At 41.2% G+C, this 19,709-nt stretch overlaps 1 protein-coding gene across 1 annotated transcript; it reads right to left on the bottom strand.

Annotated features, from left to right (window-relative positions):
- Window positions 1-106: 106 nt before the first annotated feature.
- LOC307039004 (interferon-inducible GTPase 5-like) lies at window positions 107-3,863 on the bottom strand. The gene is made up of 2 exons (XM_079680720.1): window positions 3,190-3,863; window positions 107-1,220 (listed from the first exon to the last, which is right to left on the bottom strand). The coding sequence occupies exons 1-2, from the start codon at window positions 3,785-3,787 to the stop codon at window positions 586-588; spliced, it is 1,233 nt and encodes a 410-aa protein (XP_079536846.1). The 5' UTR covers window positions 3,788-3,863; the 3' UTR covers window positions 107-585.
- Window positions 3,864-19,709: the final 15,846 nt, after the last annotated feature.

Below are 19,709 nucleotides of genomic sequence, written 5' to 3'. Positions count from 1 at the left end.
TAAAAAAGGTTGATTTATTGATAATAAAAGTAATTCTTTCTTGATACCTGATGTAATCTTTTCCACGTGATAAACCCTTTGGAAAGAATAAAAAATGCTTTCAACATTAGTTCTTAAATCTTTATTAATAATAGTGATGCAGTTGTTATAAGAATAATGATGATAAACATTAAAGCGTACATTTCCTCTGAATGAAGATGTGTTGTAATTCCTCACTGTCACCACTGAGGGGCAGCGACTCAGTATCCAAAGCGACTTAAAATCATTTTAAAAACATAAAGATTAAAACTCCGACCAACAAGAAAAGTGCAGATATATTCACTTCAAGCAAGCCATATCATTGTAAGTGCTGGTGACTAAGTTACAAGCCTACATTTACGTGCTTTAAAAAAAAAAAAAAAATCTAAAGTCTGCTGATCATCCAGCCTGTACTGTATGATGCAATGTGCAGCTGGAAGTTTATGTTTTGCAGTTCATTTTTTATAAAAGAAAATGTAATTAATGAAATCTACTCGAAAAATAATAAAAAAATCTCTTTTGTAAGTTTTATGTGACATTGGAGGCAATGCCAATCCCTTTGCAATATCACACTGGGGTGTCCAAACCCAGGGCCTTTCTGAATACCCTCTGAGCATCCTCAGCGAGCATGTTGAGGATAGTAGTGAGAGCTCTGTAGGTGTAGGCATAAGAGATGGCTGCTGCTGCTGCTAATCCAAAAACTGGAATAAATCTGGACACTTCCTCTGCTGCTATTGAAGCAACGTGAAACACAGGCACAATCAGCATACGGATAACCTCACCGCTTATTTCTTTCAAAGCCAGAGGTGATTTCATCTCTGCTCTGAGATCATGCAAAGGCACACCTGCGCTATCAGCAAGACTCTGCAGTGACTTGGGATCAAGACCAAAAGTATTTTTGTACACTATGGCATTATCAACCAGCATGGCTAGATCAACAACACAAGAGAGCCCAGGAATCGGTACAGCTGCTACGAGTGCAGATGCAGCAGCAAGGAACTTTATATTTGACTGGAGAGCCTCTTTCTTTTTGTTGATGATCTCAAGATTGACAATGGGCATGGCTAACAGCAGAACACCTCTCTTGTGTGCAGGAAGCTCTTTCTCCAGGGTCTTCTCTAACAGATGGAAGTCATACAGGTGGAGTTGGCGGCTGGACACTAGGAAGACTTGTGGAGACAGCATACCTCGATTTTCAAGACCTGCATCACAAAGAGAACAAACAAGTTAATTCCAGTCAATGACATTGGAACAGAGTAGGCCTACAGAAAAGCCCCAGCAACCCTCTGCAGGTCAGACACAAAGACAGGCAGGTTGTTTCAGATCTGAGAGGATGATGGATGCACCGACAGACCGTTAGAGCTCAGCCAGTATTCATATGACTCATGTTATGACCTGTTATCATTGATAGCTCTTCTTCTCCTCAACTTATACTGCACATGTGGAAAGTTATTGTTGTCCCCTTAAATTGAAGCAGTGTTTTATTATGACCCTTATTGCATAAGCCTTTAAAGAGCCTGTGACACGATTTCCCCCCATCATCCAAACCCATCAATTTGTGTAAATATTGTCCCCTTGAAAAGCGTTACTGAACTGATTTTGGATAGTTGTACTTTGATAACCATTAATCTGCCCTTCAATGTTGACCATTTCCTGGATCTTCTCGGGGATTCTTCAAATCCCGCCAAATTATGGGTGACGTCAATGCGGGCACAGCGCTCCAGCTGCACCGTTCAGGATCCCAGCATCTGCATGTAAACGCACGATGGGGCACACAGCAGCAAGCTCAGACAGCGATGACAGTTTAATTTTGAACGTGTCTGAGAGCTCATATGAGGCTGAAGGATCGGTTTATGTTGTATCTGTTAGAAGTTTAGGAATTAGGTGCGTCAATATGGGCGATCATACGGTCATGTAGCCAGTGGCGGACTGGGACTAAAAATCAGCCCGGGACTCTCGACCGGCCCACTTCGGTACCACTAGTAAATTGTCAATGGGGGGAGTGGGGGATGTGCTAGTGACTTATCCGACCGGCTCACCTCTGTGTCGCCTGTCAGCGCAACTTACATGATGCCGTTTAGACAATATAATAATAAAGGGCGGTGCCGGCTGTCAGCGAACCGATCCGGCCTTTCTGCGCGACTATCACTCAAATGCGGGACATAGTCTCAATGTGTGGGACGCGGGGCAAATAATAAAAATGCTGTGTGTGCAGTCCCGCACAGTGCGGGACACCTGGTCACCCTACACACACAGTTCTGCCCCTCACACACACACGCTTCAAATCAAGTTGCATAAATGCTTGAGCTACGTTTTTATTATAACTGTGAAATCTGCCTATTATGTTTTCGTTATTATTACAACAAACACACACTTGCAACTGATAACACTGGCAATGATTTAAGATGTATTAGACTATTTAAAAAAGAAATCATGCTTCAAATAAGTGGGGGTACGGCGTACCCCCGCGTCCAACGCCCACTACACCACTGAGCAACTACAAAAAGCTAAGGTTTGTTTTCTCATCAGGAAATGCAGACCGGCTCAAACAAAAGATTTTTAAATCATCATCCTCACGATCATTTAATGTGTCATATGTTCGCCGAATTGACATGAAAGCACTAATAAATGTAGTTTCATCCACTTGAGTTTACAACTACAAAAATAATCGATTTGTTTTTATATCAGATCCGACGGGAGGAAATTCAGCAGCTCTCACTACCGATTTTTAATCCTAATTTAATCATCATCTTCACCACGATCATTTATGTTTATGTTCGCCAAATCTACATGAAAGCACTGACAAATATGAATATACTGTAATCAACGTCATTAAAACGTTATTAACGTGCCTAAACTCAGTAATTCACCATTTCTACGCATGACAACACACTTTGTCCGTGTTTGGCTCTCTCGCCGCACAGTGAAGCGTTCCCGCATTGACGTCACTTCCGGCTTCCCCCAAAACCTCAAAATGAGTCGAAGGAATTTCCCCGCGATGTTCGAAATTATTGAGATTTATCGGAACGGTATCGCTTTTTCTTTTTTAAACTGACGGTTCGAGATTACTAGTAGCCCACTATTTCATTGCACAACAGTTGTTGGGTTCGTGTCACAGGCTCTTTAAGTTTAGGCATTTCTAATGTTCTGAATTTCTGAATTAAGACTTACCTTGGACACAATCTACCCGGATCTTTGCGAGAGTCTTTTCTTCATTGAAATCGGGCTGAGTGTCTTCCTCATCCCGCATGCTATGGTCCATCTTTGAGCGAACAAAGTAGAACTTTTTCTCCATCCTCTGGATCTCCTTAGCAAGTTTCACATCATTTTCTCTGAAGCGATCAGCTGAGATGATGATGAAGAAGTCAAATCTTTCAAATTGAAACTGCTTCAGATAGTTTTCAGCTTGAAACTTGGGGGTGCCAATACCAGGAAGATCCCACAATGTAACATTGGGATATTTTGGATGGGGGAATGATTTGATCACCTTGGTGGTTTCTACACAACCAGTAGGGGCTGCTGCAGCACTCTGATCCTTCTTGTCTAAGCCTCTAAAGGCGTTAACAAAGGTGGATTTACCAGAGCCAGTCTCTCCTGTGATGGCGATGTTTAGTGGAATTGTATCCCACTCTTTCAAATAAGCATTAATCTTTTCAGCTGCTGCGGCAGCTCCATTGGTTTGCAGCTCTTCTTTAAATGGCTCTATGTGTTCCCATTCCCATTCTGTGTCAGGTGGATCATCCATAGTCTTAAAATATAAGAAAAACATTGCACTTTTGTGATTTGGCGAATTGCACCATAGGTAGACCTACATCTAATCATACAAATAATATATGACATAAATACAAAGCACATACAAAGTGGAGAGATTGCAGTTACCTACCTATTTTGCAAACAATTCTAAATTAGTTCATCTAAAGTTTAAACTATTAACCTACATCTGGCTTTATACCGAAAGTGCCTTGGTTAACTCATTACATAAAACGAGTTGCTACATGTAGGACAATGCTGCATGGCACTGGCACTGGAAAGTCATAATTATTGACTGAATATTAAAGGTGAAACTTTAATAACAACAATAATACAATGGATTGTAATGAAGAATAACAAAATAGACATCCTTAACGTATGATGCACTTGGAACGTTGCTTCTTGTTCAGAAAGTTGAGTTTCTCTTTCTGTTGTACGTCCCAGGTTTTAATGAGTTGAGCTCCTCGCTGTGAGCGTCAGAGAATCTGAACCAATCAGTGTTGTTTATTTGTGTGCCCTTTTAATAAAAGCATCTGTTTCCGAAGAAATGCTGAGCTGAGGGGTGTGTTTATTATAGAGCTGCACCCTTTCATTTCTGCACGTTCACTTTGGATGTTTGTTAGAAAACCAGTTTGGTCATGCCACCAACTCACTCCACTGCTCTCCCTGTCCTTGATCACTGTTTCCAAGTTGTTTTCAGGGATACTCTAAATGAGCTGGATCAGTAAAGACATATTTAACACTGGACAGCTAGACTTTTTCACTGCCCGTCATTTTGACGGACAGGATCGTACAATTTCCGTCAAAATTCAGAATTACCCGATTATTGGAAAAAAAGTAAAAAAAGAATTCCCTCATCAAACTTAACAGCAGTCGCTTGATTTTGTTCTCAGCAGGGGACTTTGACAGAGTATTTCTCAAAAGAATACACAGTAAAAGTACTTCAATGTATTGTGAGTAGTAGGCTAATACAAAGTCAAACAGTATCAATTTCATGAAGAACTAATGGTAAAATTATATTTTTATCATTCATCAAAGATAGCAGAAAACATGCATTATGAAGGGGACTTTGACAGAGGATTACTCACAAAGTACACAGTAAAAGTTCTTCATTTTATTTCTGGTAGAAGTCAAACTAGAACCGAGTCCAACAGTGTCAGTTTCCTTAAGAACTTATGGTAACAAATATTTGTATCACTCGTCAAATATAGCAGGAATAATGAAGAGCAGCTGATTTGAAAAAACAAACTCGAGAGGCGGCTGAGTTGACCGCAGTGCAGAATCGCTGTATAGTTTAAATCTCCTAACAATGTTGTCCATCTTCGAAAGAGGCTTATTATATAACATTCATTTTCTGGGCTCAATATGTGTCTTGGCCGTTTTCGTTGTGATCGCTAAATTCCCCTTATTTATAATAATCACCGTTCCTTCAGCAGAATACTGCAGTGATTCAAAGTGTGATGTGCTTTTGTTTTGAAGTCACTTCCGTGAGTTTCACCCCGCCCCTCGCTCCAAGGACCGTTTGACCATTTAGTAAGGTAAAAGGCAAAAAGCAGAAACGCCTCTCATACCTCATTCACACCAACGGTGTTTCAGGGCCGGTTCTGAAGGATTATTTGAATTATTTGAAGTATTAAAGTAACGTGGTATGACAGGAAAGTTAAATCTGGTATATTCCTTTTAATGCCACCTTATTTATATTCATGTGTGTTAAATTAGAAAGGACAAAGTATCTTTTCCCTCCCCCAATATATTGAGGTGAATTCCTTGTGTTTAGAGAGAGAGGTGAGAAGGGGACACCATATTTGGAGATAGTGCCAGACGCTGGAATGCTTCCTTCGTAAAAAATGGGTGTGTGTGACACAATCTTGTAGCAGATGTGTATGTGTTTTCATTGAAGTAAATATAAATGCTACATGATTACTGGTCAACTATACCTCTGTTCTTATTCTTTCATGTGTGGGTACTAAATGGCTACAAACATTGTGGAGAAATTAGCTTAAACATCTTTTATTACTCTATATGAAATGGAAACAGTTTTTATGACAGGGACGAGAGAGGTGGGGGAGGGAGCGCATTCCAGGAGTTTCAGCATGTCAATTGTCAGGGGAATCGACTTGTTTTCAATAGAGGTGTGTGGTTAGTTACTTTGTGTTAATAATAGCAGTATGTGTAAAGGAAGCTGGAAATATACAATGTGAAACCTTTTATTTGAAGTAAAGATGTGAACAATAGCTCAAACAAATGGAAGGGCCATAGGTAAGCCTGTGAGAAGTTTGACTATTTGAAAAGCATCTCTAATACTGCTTAAGAGCATAGGTAATGTGTTCCTCGTTGTTATTGATATGAAAGTAATTAACATGTATTACGTATATTTAGCCAACTATAACAACTATATCTTAAAACATACTTTTAACTTGTGTGTGGCAGTCAGGAGGCGGGAAGATGGACTCAGGGACACAGGGCCATAAAGGAGATGTGTGTGTGCTGGCTAAAAGCTGCTGTGTCGCACTGATTGGGTGCGACAGGCCATGTGTTGATCTCTGCCAATAAGATGACCTCTGGGGGAATGCACGTACACACCTCCTCCTGTGTTTTAGTATGAAAGACTGTGTTTTCCTTTGGTTCGCGCTCTTGTTTTTCACCAGCCGTTCCTGAGACCTGTCTCACACACGTGGTAGAACCTGAGCCCGGAGTACTCTGCAGAGTGCTTCGTGATTTCTTTGTATTTGTATTTTGTATCGTTACCTTGTATCATTAAAGCCGGATTATTGTTTCACTTGTATTCTGGTGTTTCTTAATCACTCCCTTTTCCCGAATTCACCTAGCTTGTCAAACGACACGCGGAGACGAGGTTGGTTTTCAACATCCTCAAAATCTCCAACAAGTGGTGACCCGACGTTTCTGAGTGGGGTGTTTTCGGGGAAGAGACCACCAGCGGCAAGCGGACGAATGGTCCGGAGAAGAGGCCTAGAATAATCTCTGACAACTAAAACGAGGATCCTTCAATTGAAAGGTGAGCAGACAAGCCTGTTTCTATCGAAGGTCTGTAATTGGCTAAACTAAATTTTAGAGTTGTCAGAGACATATTCCGGTGTCATAGTTGTTGCGGTGGAATATACAAATACATATTTTAGATAGGTAGGAAAGTTATATAACATAAAAGTGAATCAACGAGGTATGTAAGACGAAGGTGAAAGGCCCCGTACTTTTTTCAGAAAGGAGACGGCTGAAGACTCGTTGGGGGACGTCCAGTGACCGTTTTCAGACGGCATCCAGGAGACGAATCTGAATAACAATTCTTAGGTTCATAGGAATCGAAGTTGAGTTATAAGTAAAATCCAAAGGAGAGTAACGCAACCTTCAAAAAGCAATTTTGAAGTGACCGGACCTCATTAATCCTTTGTTCTGTGGGGGTTGAGTCTGTGAATATTTACTGGTAACAAGGACAGTAAGTCAGATCAATAGATATGAAGTCTGTGAATATTGACTGGTAACAGAAACAGCCTAAGTCAGATGAATAGATACGAAGTCATAATGAAGGGAAAAGTTTAACGAGAGGAGCGTGAGTTAAGAGCTTACGAGGACAGTGGGTTCAAAAAAAAAAAAAAAAATTTGAATAAGAGGATAGCAGAAGTGTTAATTGTTGAAAGAAGCCCCCCCTTTTCCAAAGGAGAGGCTGAGAGCTACAGCGGGGGAGAGAGAAGGGGGTGTCAGTATTTGTCTGTGAGAGTTTCCCCCACCCTTTTTCCTCTCGAGAGCAGCAGCGGCCCGGAGGGTGTCTGCTTGCTTTTGTCTCTAGTGATCTGAAGTTGGAGTGAAATACATAGAAAATTAACAGATCAAGGTGTGATTTGAAGTGGAAGATATATTGAAATAAATAAGAAACAATGGTTTGCTGCTATTTAAATATAGTCTTTGAGAACTGATTGATACCGTTGCATTGCGTTGTGAATTTCATGGTATTTGTCATTAACAAAGGATTGTACTTAATTATATTCCAAGGGGAAAATTATATTAAATACAGGAACAAAAGAGTAGAAAGTAAAGAGAAGATTTTTGTGAGTTCGTCAGAGGGAATCTGTTAATGTTTAAGCATGACAGAGGTCCTGCACGAGGTTTTACTCCAGCCATCTCACACGGTTACACAAAGGGGTGATTTATGAGAAACTTGTGGTCAGGAGAAATGAGATGTTTTGGAGAGTAGACAGAGAGAGAGAGAAAAGTAAGGTTGTTGCTAAAATATAGAGAGTAAAAGTTATATAAAGTTAACTACTATTCGGGAGAATGTCATATTGTTGAATGAGTAACCTAAAATAAGTGAAGATGGTGAAATAGTTTGATTAAGGATACAACCGGTAACTACTGATTAAATACACAGTGATGGTGTACATGAACATTGAGAGTAGATTAAGTTGTTTTGTTCTTCATGCTTTTCATCAGAAGTCATTTGAATTGTTATTATTTTTAAGTCGTGTTGTTTTGTGTTATATTTCTAGACTATAATGTACCCACATGCATGTGGTTTCTTTGTCCCAGTTCATTTTAAAGTCAGCCGCCTCATGGCTAAATCTATTTGACCCCATGAGGTCAAGAGTCATTCTGTTAGACCACCATCTTGTGAAAGACAAATCATTGTTCTTTTGTCACATTTTGAATTAGAAAAGAGTTCATTTTGCTAGATCAATTTATCTATAAATGTTGTAGTGGGAGTTTTGTGTTTGCTAAAATTTTTAGGAACGACAACACTAGGAGATGAGTAAACTCAAGAATCCGTGGAGTGTAAATACATTAAGAAAAACACATTTTTATACTCTAACTGTTTGCACATCATAGACAAGGTATTTAGACAATATAAATAAATATTCACCAAAAGTAATAAGTAAAATGGAAAGTAGACATGGGCCTACACTTGAGTCAAAGTATATTACTGTGATCTGATCAGTGTGCTCTGCAGGTTTACTATTGTTCTAAGTAACAGTGGGATTTAAAATATTGGAGAAAGTATGGAGATGTTCTTTCGTAGTGTGTGAAATATGTAATGCTTGAAACAGGTATTTCAATTTATGGAAGAAAATGGTTTCCTGAAAGACTCAGGTTGGGTAGATATGTAACAATGGATGAAACAATTTATAGAGGGAGTTTTTGTAATATCATTAGTAGACATTAATGGTGTTGTTTAGATGGCATTTAGCAACTAAGACATATAGTATGATTAGAAAGAGACAGAGTGGAAAGGGTTGGATTGATTCAATCTCAGTGTGCTAGATTTCTTATGGATAAGGCGTCCCGGGACCTGGACTCCCCCTCTGAGTTAGAAAGGCTACGACCCCGTCCCTCCAAGCAGACAAAAGACCCAACCCAAAAGGAGGCTCCTCCTTCTCCATCAAACAGACAGAGAACCGGAGCTGAACCGTCTCCACCTGAGGCATCCAGAACCAAACCGCTTGCTGACATACAGAAATACTCTCATCAGTCCCTCAGACAGGGCATGAAGCTGAGCCACGAGATTTGGCACAGGAGCAGAGTGGGGGACATGAGAGCAGAATCCGCCCTCCATGAAGCAGCAGAGAGACTGTAAAGGGGAGATGAAATGCAAAGCAGTGCAAGAACAGTGGCATGATGTGGGCTGCAGATGTGACTGGGCCAAAGGCTGCCTAAAACAGTTACAGCGGATGGATTCAAGAGCTGATGGACTGAAGAGAAGACAGAATCAGAGGAGTTGGCATGGTCGATTTGAAGTGAGGAGGTCGGGGTCACGGCTTGAGACAACCAGGGGAGGAGAAAAGGAGAACGGGAATGAGTGAGTTTACACATAAACACACTTATTCACAAAACGCACATAGAAGACACCACATTTAAAGAACTTGAATTGACTTGATAAATAAGTAAAGATAAAAAGAGGTATTAACCATGAATTAATCGATTGGTAAATTCAAAATAGCAGTAAAGAGGAAACTATTAATGTAAAATGAGAAAATCATCCTAAAAACACACTGAGGGTTAAAGGGGGAGACACGAGGGAAATATGCACTACACTTTAAGCAGGGGGTGTTTTGGAGTAGCACAGTGTAGAACCATATTCTTCAATCTTTCCATCATATTAATAAATTATTCTTCAAGAGATTTTTATTCATGTGGGAATAAAGCAGTGATTTCATTTGTTACAATATTGATTTCACCATTGTGGCATAGTTATTACCATAGGAGGGCTTTAGGATGGAAACTGTTTTTAATCCTTGATAGAGTAAAGGGTGATGGTTGCATGTTCGGACACCCAAGGTTCCACACACTGCTAAAGAGTTTAACATTGTTCTTAAGTAGACCGGAATTGAAGATAAATGAGTATAATGAGCTATGAAATGCAGAGCTACACAGATCCTAGTAATGTTTTGACTTAAGATAATAGTTATGTACACAAGTTTCTGAATTAGATTTCTTAGACATTTTACTACTTCTTAGGTGTAAATAAATTGCAGTAGTAGTAGTACTATTATGAAGTGAGTTTTGTACCAAGTTGCAGGAAATGTGGGAAGCAGCCGTCCCGATGACAAGTTAGAGATATCTGACTTAAAGTGGTAATCGTGAATTGATAAATGATGGCGCTCCATATATGACTGATTTTTGTAGACAAAGGATACTGGCCTATGCTGAAATATCAAAGTCTCTGCAGAGCACGACACATGGCCAATGAAACTGAGACCAAATGACCTTTGACCCTGACTGACAGTGTGACTTGAGAAAAGCACTGTCAATGACTGACTCTGGGGCTGACCAAACTTGACTTTACAACCTGACAGTGTGGGTGTGAATGAATTTCTGCATGTGATCAGTGTAACTGCATGATTCTAAAACAATAACTAACCGAGCATGTCTTTGGACTAATACATTATTTTGGAGCTCCATGGGAAACACAGGTTTCCTACAATTCCACGCATTTGGAAAAATGCACATGTGACCCGTTTCTAATTCCCACAGGAGTTGGCGGTTTGCAAACGTAAAACTCAAACTAAAATCTAAAGATTCTGTTTCTTTTAGGACTGCCAGCTGGAAATGAACACTTATTTTCCCTGGAGTGTTTACTGTGAAAGATGATGGATATACTTTTGTGAATGATGTTTGGTATTTTCTTATAACCACTGGTTACCTGAAGGTTTTCTTCCCATACAGGATTTTATTACACATGTTTACATGTGTAAAAAGGGGGAGTGTGGGATATTTTCATTTAGGGACTGGAAGAAACCTGCCGCCCCAACTCAGATGTTCAATCTGACCATTGATTGACAGTTTTAGATTTAACCTGCTCCCTATCTGGGGATAAGATAATGTTTGATGAATGTTGACATGTTTCTAATATTGATTGAGTTATAACAGGTAACACAGATGCAGAATCAGTGGCCAAGGGGCTACTGAGAGAGGTAATTCCAGAATGAGAATACCAGAGAAGGTGAACTGTGATAATGAAAACAATTTTGTAATATTTCAACAGGTATTAAAGTAACTGAGGTTTGAAATGTAGAAAGAACATATTACAGCTAAGTTAAAACATAGTAATGTAATGAGATAGAATTTAATTTAGACAACATCTTGTAACTAGCCTGGTAAAGAAGTAAAAGCCATAGACTGTTTAGATCATTATGGGGATGTACATTTAATTTAAAGTCATAATAGAAAGACATTTGATGACAGTATGTTGGATTTCTGTATTCATTTTTCAGCTTGATAATATCCAAGCAGTGACAGGTAGAAGCAGTCTCGCCTGGAAATTATTCACTTTGTCAGTATCATGATTTTAGTTGTTTTTAATCCATAACATTAGTGTGTTCCATTACCAGAAACATTAGCAGTTCATATTATATTTAGATTTTAAATGGGATCTCAAGGATTTCATTTATAATAACACAGATGCTTGTCAGGAATTCAGAGCTATTGAGATATGTTATTTAGTTCACCTGAAGATGTTGGGGTTTATTTTGTTGACACAGGCCAAGTATTAGAATTCTGAAGCGGCCTACCAGTGGTGGGTCAAACACCTGAGGGCCCAGAAGCACTGAGCGTAGACTTGAGGGGTGGGTATCAGATTTCTCCACACAGGTTGCTGACGCCAAAAGGGGGACCCGAGGAGCAGGAGGCCGACACAGCGGAGTTCGTCTGGCTGAAGGTCGTCAGGCCTACGTGACTCAACCCCAGGTTCTCCGGCCTCTACAGAGTGACCCAGAGGACATCTCATGCCGTCCGCCGAGGAGCAAAGGGGGACATCTGGTACTACTGGAGCCAGTGTGCGGCGAGGAACACTCCGGCTAGGACCTTGGAGGACATCAGGATGGACCTGGCTATCGTCAACGCGGACATCCCTACAGCAGACGACTTGGAAGGAGGCGTCAGCGGGCTGGGGGACTTCTCGAGGCAGCAGAGGAGTCTACTTCTCTCTGATCAGATTAATCAGTTCCACCTTTGAAGGAAAGGCCGCATCTCCCCCTCCCTATCAGCTGCCCTTGTTGGCGTATTCTGCTGAGGGGGGGGGGGCCTGATGATTCAACAACACGCAAGGATGCTGCTGTCTGGCACTCAGGCTCTCACTCTGATAGTTTCTTCACTGTCATTGGAGGTTGTTTTCTGTTCTCAAAGGTTTAATGAAGGGGGACAGACACCGTATTAAAGAAGGACAGTAGTTTTGTTTCAAATGTCTTATGTGTGTTGGTCTCGTTAATGCGAGACCAAAAAGGGGGAATTGAAGGATTATTTGAATTATTTGAAGTATTAAAGTAACGTGGTATGACAGGAAAGTTAAATCTGGTATATTCCTTTTAATGCCACCTTATTTATATTCATGTGTGTTAAATTAGAAAGGACAAAGTATCTTTTCCCTCCCCCAATATATTGAGGTGAATTCCTTGTGTTTAGAGAGAGAGGTGAGAAGGGGACACCATATTTGGAGATAGTGCCAGACGCTGGAATGCTTCCCTCGTAAAAAATGGGTGTGTGTGACACAATCTTGTAGCAGATGTGTATGTGTTTTCATTGAAGTAAATATAAATGCTACATGATTACTGGTCAACTATACCTCTGTTCTTATTCTTTCATGTGTGGGTACTAAATGGCTACAAACATTGTGGAGAAATTAGCTTAAACATCTTTTATTACTCTATATGAAATGGAAACAGTTTTTATGACAGGGACGAGAGAGGTGGGGGAGGGAGCGCATTCCAGGAGTTTCAGCATGTCAATTGTCAGGGGAATCGACTTGTTTTCAATAGAGGTGTGTGGTTAGTTACTTTGTGTTAATAATAGCAGTATGTGTAAAGGAAGCTGGAAATATACAATGTGAAACCTTTTATTTGAAGTAAAGATGTGAACAATAGCTCAAACAAATGGAAGGGCCATAGGTAAGCCTGTGAGAAGTTTGACTATTTGAAAAGCATCTCTAATACTGCTTAAGAGCATAGGTAATGTGTTCCTCGTTGTTATTGATATGAAAGTAATTAACATGTATTACGTATATTTAGCCAACTATAACAACTATATCTTAAAACATACTTTTAACTTGTGTGTGGCAGTCAGGAGGCGGGAAGATGGACTCAGGGACACAGGGCCATAAAGGAGATGTGTTTGTGCTGGCTAAAAGCTGCTGTGTCGCACTGATTGGGTGCGACAGGCCATGTGTTGATCTCTGCCAATAAGATGACCTCTGGGGGAATGCACGTACACACCTCCTCCTGTGTTTTAGTATGAAAGACTGTGTTTTCCTTTGGTTCGCGCTCTTGTTTTTCACCAGCCGTTCCTGAGACCTGTCTCACACACGTGGTAGAACCTGAGCCCGGAGTACTCTGCAGAGTGCTTCGTGATTTCTTTGTATTTGTATTTTGTATCGTTACCTTGTATCATTAAAGCCGGATTATTGTTTCACTTGTATTCTGGTGTTTCTTAATCACTCCCTTTTCCCGAATTCACCTAGCTTGTCAAACGACACGCGGAGACGAGGTTGGTTTTCAACATCCTCAAAATCTCCAACAGTTCGGAGTTGGAGCTTGAAAAGCACCGGGTTTTCCTCTTCACACCGCGGCGGAGCAGCCTCTTAGCTCCGGAATCCGGTTCATTTCAAGCACCAAAAAATTGTCCGGCTAGAGCAAAAGCACCACATACGTCACGCTTACGTCGAGGCGGGGGCAGGGGCGGGATCAACTCCTGAACAACAACAAAAAGCTGGCGTTTCATCCAGTTTGTACACAACGATGGAGAAACTTAACAAGCAGCAGTGGTCCACTGAACAGACCAGCTACCTACTGGGAATATGGTCTTCCGAAGAGGTACATAGGAAGCTGGAGCACTATCGGCCATTGTTGTTGCCGGTGTCAGCTGTGAGGGGTTTCTGCGCGGTTTGGCTTTATGAAGCAGGCACGCAAATGGTTACGTCATGACGCAAACCATGACGCAATGACGCAGCACCAGTCGGACTCTGGGCAGTGTGAAAAGAGCCGGAGCTAAACCGAAGAACCGGTTCTGAACCTGAAAAGCTCTAGCACGGAGCTTGAACCGAAGTTGCGTTGAGGTATAAATGAGGTATATTAGAAATGTGTTCCCTTGGTGGATTCAAGCTGACGAAATGGATAAGTAATAGTCGAGCGGTGCTAGCATCCATCCCTGATGAAGACAAGGCTAAACAGGTGAAACATTTGAATCTGGACAGGGATAAGCTGCCACATGAAAGAGCACTAGGGATGTACTGGGACATTGAAAATTATATATTCAGTTTCCGTGTGACTGCACAACAAAACCCTTACAAGAAGGAGTATACTTTCCACTGTCAGCTCTGTGTACGATCCTCTTGGTCTTCTCGCCCCTTTCATATTGAAGGCAAAGCAATATACTACGGACTTGAAAGTATGCAATATACTATGCTACGTATGGATGTTATATGTTTTGTTAAAATGACTGTTGATATATTGTAATTGCTATGTAATAAGCAATTAGGGGCTGGTATGTTGGAGCCATTTTCATTGAGTTATTATTGTCTGATAGTTAGGCTTGATGATAATATAAATTAGATTAAACTCACCGTCTAACGGTATTTTTGTGAGTCATACTATGGTTTTCAAATGTATTAATTTAAGGCTCACTTATTATTTGTTATGTGCGTCAGTATCACGTGCATGGCTATATGCCTATATATGGTAGGTTGATAGGACACAGCTGATGTTGATGAGAAGGGAAATGGAAAAGTCTTTTTACCGTGTTCTTTTTTGTTTTTTTGGAGATAAACTTTTAGTTACTATGAAGCGAAGAAATGTGTCCTCCTGTATATGCCGTGTGGATCAATGAATAAAGCTCATCTGATTCAACTACGATCTCCGCTGAATTGTTTGGAAACAAAGAGAGGCGTCAAAACCCACAACCCCGATAGAGGTGGCTATTAAATTGTAGACAAGGATTAAAACACTACCACACCAAGTATCCATTTAAAAATATGCTAAAACTAACTTTATTCCAAATAAACAACAAAACATGCAGTGTTTTCATTTCTTGGTTTGCAATACAGAAGAGAGAGGGCTCAGAATAATACACGTGTAAAGTTATAAGCAGTTCAATTGAAGGTGACTTTTCTTAAAAGGCTGTGATCCAATTCTCACGAGTTACCTGGAGAGCCCTCACCGGCAGGACACCGTGAGCAAGATGATACAAAGCTACGGTGAAGAAAACGCTTTCAACATGACTGTTGCGATCCTGAGGCAAATTAAACTCAACAACGCTGCAGAGGACTTGCAGAAATCTCACACACGTATGCAGTTGATACATATTGTACTATACATACATACATATTGTAGCTTACACTACCTCACATGATATATATTACTTTTAACTTCAAGCTACTGTACACAATTTTTTTCAACCTTTGCTAAGTGTGTCTCTTACTGACTGTCTTTGGTTTTATTTCCTAGAGGAAACAGCAGCTAAAGGAAAAGTCCCTCGAACACCAGTCTCTTCACCTGCTTCTACTGGACAGAAAATATGTGCTGATGGTGCAGCTGGTGCCTCCGCTCCCAAGCCCCCAGTTGCCCCAAATTCTAGCGGTCATTTTGGCGGTATTATCAACAATGGTACAGGCGGTAATACCGGAGGCACTGCTGGTGGTAATGGCAATGTCGGCAAAGATGTTGGCTGTATTTGTTACGGTGTGTGTAGGAAGCAGGACCCAAATGCAGATTAGAGTGACAAAAATAACTCCTTTATTTCAAGGCTAAACTATTTAACAAAGACTGAACAGAACACTCACCGCAGAACAAGTCATTACACAAGACGAACCGACAAAGACAGACAGAAAAAACAGAACTTAAATACACACAAGACTAATCATACAAACAAGACCCAGGTGAGGAGGGAGGAGAAAACACAGGGACACCAGGTGAACACAATCGGGTAAATTAGACACCAGGGAAACTAACGACAGGGAACCACAGACAGATCTAAACAAGACAAAACACAACGCAGACAGAAAATCAAAGACAGATCTAGACAAGACACAACGCAGACAGAAAACCAAAGACAGATCTAGACAAGACAAAACACAACACGGACAGATCGTGACATTACCCCCCCCTCAAGGGACGGATCCCAGACGTCCCAAAAACCACAAAAGTCCAAAACCTCAAGCGACCGCGGCTCACAGAGGGCCGGGATCGAGGGCGAAGAATGCGGCTCTCAGGGTGCCGGGCTCGAGGGCGAAGACCGCGACTCTCAGGGGGCCGGGCTCGAGGGCGAAGACCAGACAGCTCCAGAGGCCGAGCAGAGCCCGGTGTCGGCCGAACAGGAACCGGAGCCGGTGGGATAGGCCTCGGCAGGATCCCCCACGGAAGAGGACCAGGTGTTGTTAGGACCCCCGGCGAGACAGGGATGTTATTATGATAAGCGTCCTTTTCATCATTACCTTAAGCTGATTTCTTTCCCGAGCTCCCCCTCTGTTGAACTCGCTCTCCTTTTTTCCATCTCCCTCTCCTTGTCCGCTTTGCGTCTAGCAATCCGCCCGGCGTTCTCCGCTGAAGCCTTCTTCTCCTCTTCCTCACTCCTGTTTCTCCTCATGCCGCGGCCCCTCTGCTCATCATTAGGGCTCCCGAAGACCATGGCGCCCACAGGGTCCTCCGCCTGCTCTCCCTCCTCCATCTCTGATGCATCCGAGATGTCTTCCACCACTCCAGGACTCCGACACTTCTTTCCCCCGCCGCCCTGCCTGGCACTTTTCTTAGCTCCATCCTCACCTCCCGCCGCTCCTCCACCTCTCAGTCCTTCATCCTCATCACTGACCTCCTCAAAGGGTCTTTTCTTCGCTCCTTCCGCCCCTTCCTCGTCGTCCTCCTCTTCCTCATCGTCGCTCCCCTCCTCGTCTTCCTCCTCCTCATCTTGCTCCTCGTCTTCCTCCTTGTCCTCCTTCTCTTCCTCCTCTTTCTCCTCTCTCTCCGCCCTGAACCTGCACTCCCTGGCATAATGTCCTGTCTGGCCAAAATTGTGGCACTTAAACTCCGGGCACTCCCTAAAGAAGTGACCGGGCTGGATGCACAGCCGGCAGACAGGAACCTGGCGATTGTGCAATACTCTGAAGTACTCAAAAAGGAAAAACCCCACAACCGTTCACCCAAAACAACGATTATGTAGGCTCCGTGAAAAAACCCTCACAAACGCTTTAAATCGTACTCTGTACACCACTTCTCCGTTCTCTACCACTCATCAACCGTTGGATCTGTTGGACCAAGTCATTACACAAGACGAACCGACAAAGACAGACAGAAAAACCAGAACTTAAATACACACAAGACTAATCATACAAACAAGACACAGGTGAGGAGGGAGGAGAAAAGACAGGGACACCAGGTGAACAAAATCGGGTAAATTAGACACACCGGGGAAACTAACGACAGGGAACCACAGACAGATCTAAACAAGACAAAACACAACGCAGACAGAAAATCAAAGACAGATCTAGACAAAACAAAACACAGACAGATCGTGACAGTATTGTTGGTGGTAATAGGAATATGATTATCTTTGGAAATTCTGGCAGTACTGTCGGCAGTAATTGTTAGGGAGTAATGTGGGCAGCAATGTTGGCCCCGAATATTGGCAGGAGTGTCAGAAAAAAGGTTGATGCCATTGTTGGCAGTAATAGTAGTAATAGATAATCACTGGGAATGTTGACGGTATTGTTAGTGTTACCAGTAATGTGATTATTTTGGGTAATTCTAGCCGTAATGTCGGCAGCAAATAGTGACACAGTTATGTTGTATAAAATTAGAACCACAGAACCACATTACTAACAGTCAACTATTACTACTTTTACGATAGGGCAGTCTGTAAATACTGAAAGGTACTGTTCTCATTAACTGATAAAGTAATTTATTTGTCATCCATTGTTGTTTTGTATTAACTTAAGAGAGATGTCATATTGACCATGATATATAAATGATGATTGAGCGATGTCTGCAGTAATACTGTCAGTATAGAGGGGTACAGAAACAATTCCCAAATCCCGGTTCCCTTGATATCATTTTAATCATGACATCACACTATTTGATTTAAGGTACCGCCAAACAAGCCTCGCCTCGAACACACTCAACTTACTTTTTAAGGCATGATCAAAATGACAAATTGCCAACTTTAATGACTTGAGTTACAATCCATGGTATGTGGTATGTCCCATGTTAGTCACTTTTTACTGTCTCCTGGAAACAGTCTGCGTTGTGTTCGGGTGTTTTTCTGTTCTCCTTGCCATGTTTTCCTCCCTGTGTATTGTCTGGTCTTTTTTCCCTGTGTTTTCCTGTCTGTCGTTAGTTTCCCTGGTGTGTCTAATTTCCTGATTGTTTTCACCTGTCACCCCTTCTGTGTCTCCTGTGCTCCTCAGCGTCAGCCCCGCCCCTGATTATTCCCACCTGTGTCTTGTTACCCTGTGTTTAAATTCCCCAGTGTTTAGTGTCAGTTCGTTTTTGTCTTTTGCCATGGTCAGTGCTTTGCTCTTGTCTCTTGCCACAGTCAGGTCTATGCTCTTTTGAGTTCTTGATAAGTTTGATCCTCACTACGTGAGCGTTTTCATTTTTGTTCTCCATTTTTTTTAATCTCAGCTAGAGAGTGATGGAGACCGTTTTTTGTTGTTCATTTTTGCTGTTCATGAAAAAATAAAGTATCTTACAAATACTTTACCTCTGTCTCCCGGGTCGTGCAATTGGGTCCTACCTCCTAAGTGTCTGAGTTCGTAGTTTATCAATTATACACGACAAGAGGTTCTTTGTACAAGATGTTTTTTTATCTTGGAATATTTGGGGAAATTATATTTTGGTTTGTGGGATAAGGTCCGTCTCCAAGTTTGGCAAATGTCTCATGTTTACTTGGGAAATGTTCACTACAAGCATCGATCTGGAAGAGAACACTCATTATGTATTGCATGCTTATCCATGTCATAGTTCATACATTTAGTTCAAGGGAAAACAATTGTAAGATTATGAGATATAAGACTATTTATTTTCTGTTTTTATTCATCCTTAAATCTAAATACTGCTCTATTGTTGTTTTTTCAGGTATTACAATTTGTATGTTCTTTGACTTTTAAAGTGAAAGGAGGAGAGGTGGAACAATTGCTCAGATTTCTCACTTAAGTAAAAGTAGAAATACTACATTGTATAAATACTTTGTTACAAGTAACTTATTAAGTAATGGCATGAATATATACGTAAAGGAGGCAGGTGAACAGATAGACATCATAGGGGGCTTGAGCACCTGCCGTAGAATGTACTTTCTTTAAATGTACAAAACAATTAAATTGTCTAACATAAAGCAAAAAAACAAAAAACCTGTGTCTAATACACACGATCTAAAGCTAATGTGTTGCTTTCATAATTGTGTGCTTAGTTCTGACATGATATGTTAACTATATTGAACCACATACATTTGAATATCCCTTA

The sequence above is a fragment of the Notothenia rossii genome, assembly GCF_949606895.1.
Source record: "Notothenia rossii genome assembly, chromosome: 1".
NCBI lineage: Eukaryota > Metazoa > Chordata > Actinopteri > Perciformes > Nototheniidae > Notothenia > Notothenia rossii.
This window is presented reverse-complemented; position numbering and strand designations above follow the sequence as displayed.

Excerpts from the sequence above, each read along its gene's own strand:
- LOC307039004 (XM_079680720.1), bottom strand. The coding sequence starts at position 3,787 with ATGTTTTTCTTATATTTTAAGACTATGGATGATCCACCTGACACAGAA. Across the intron at positions 1,221-3,189 it reads CCGGGTAGATTGTGTCCAAG|GTCTTGAAAATCGAGGTATG; the intron begins GTAAGTCTTAAT and ends TTTGTGATGCAG.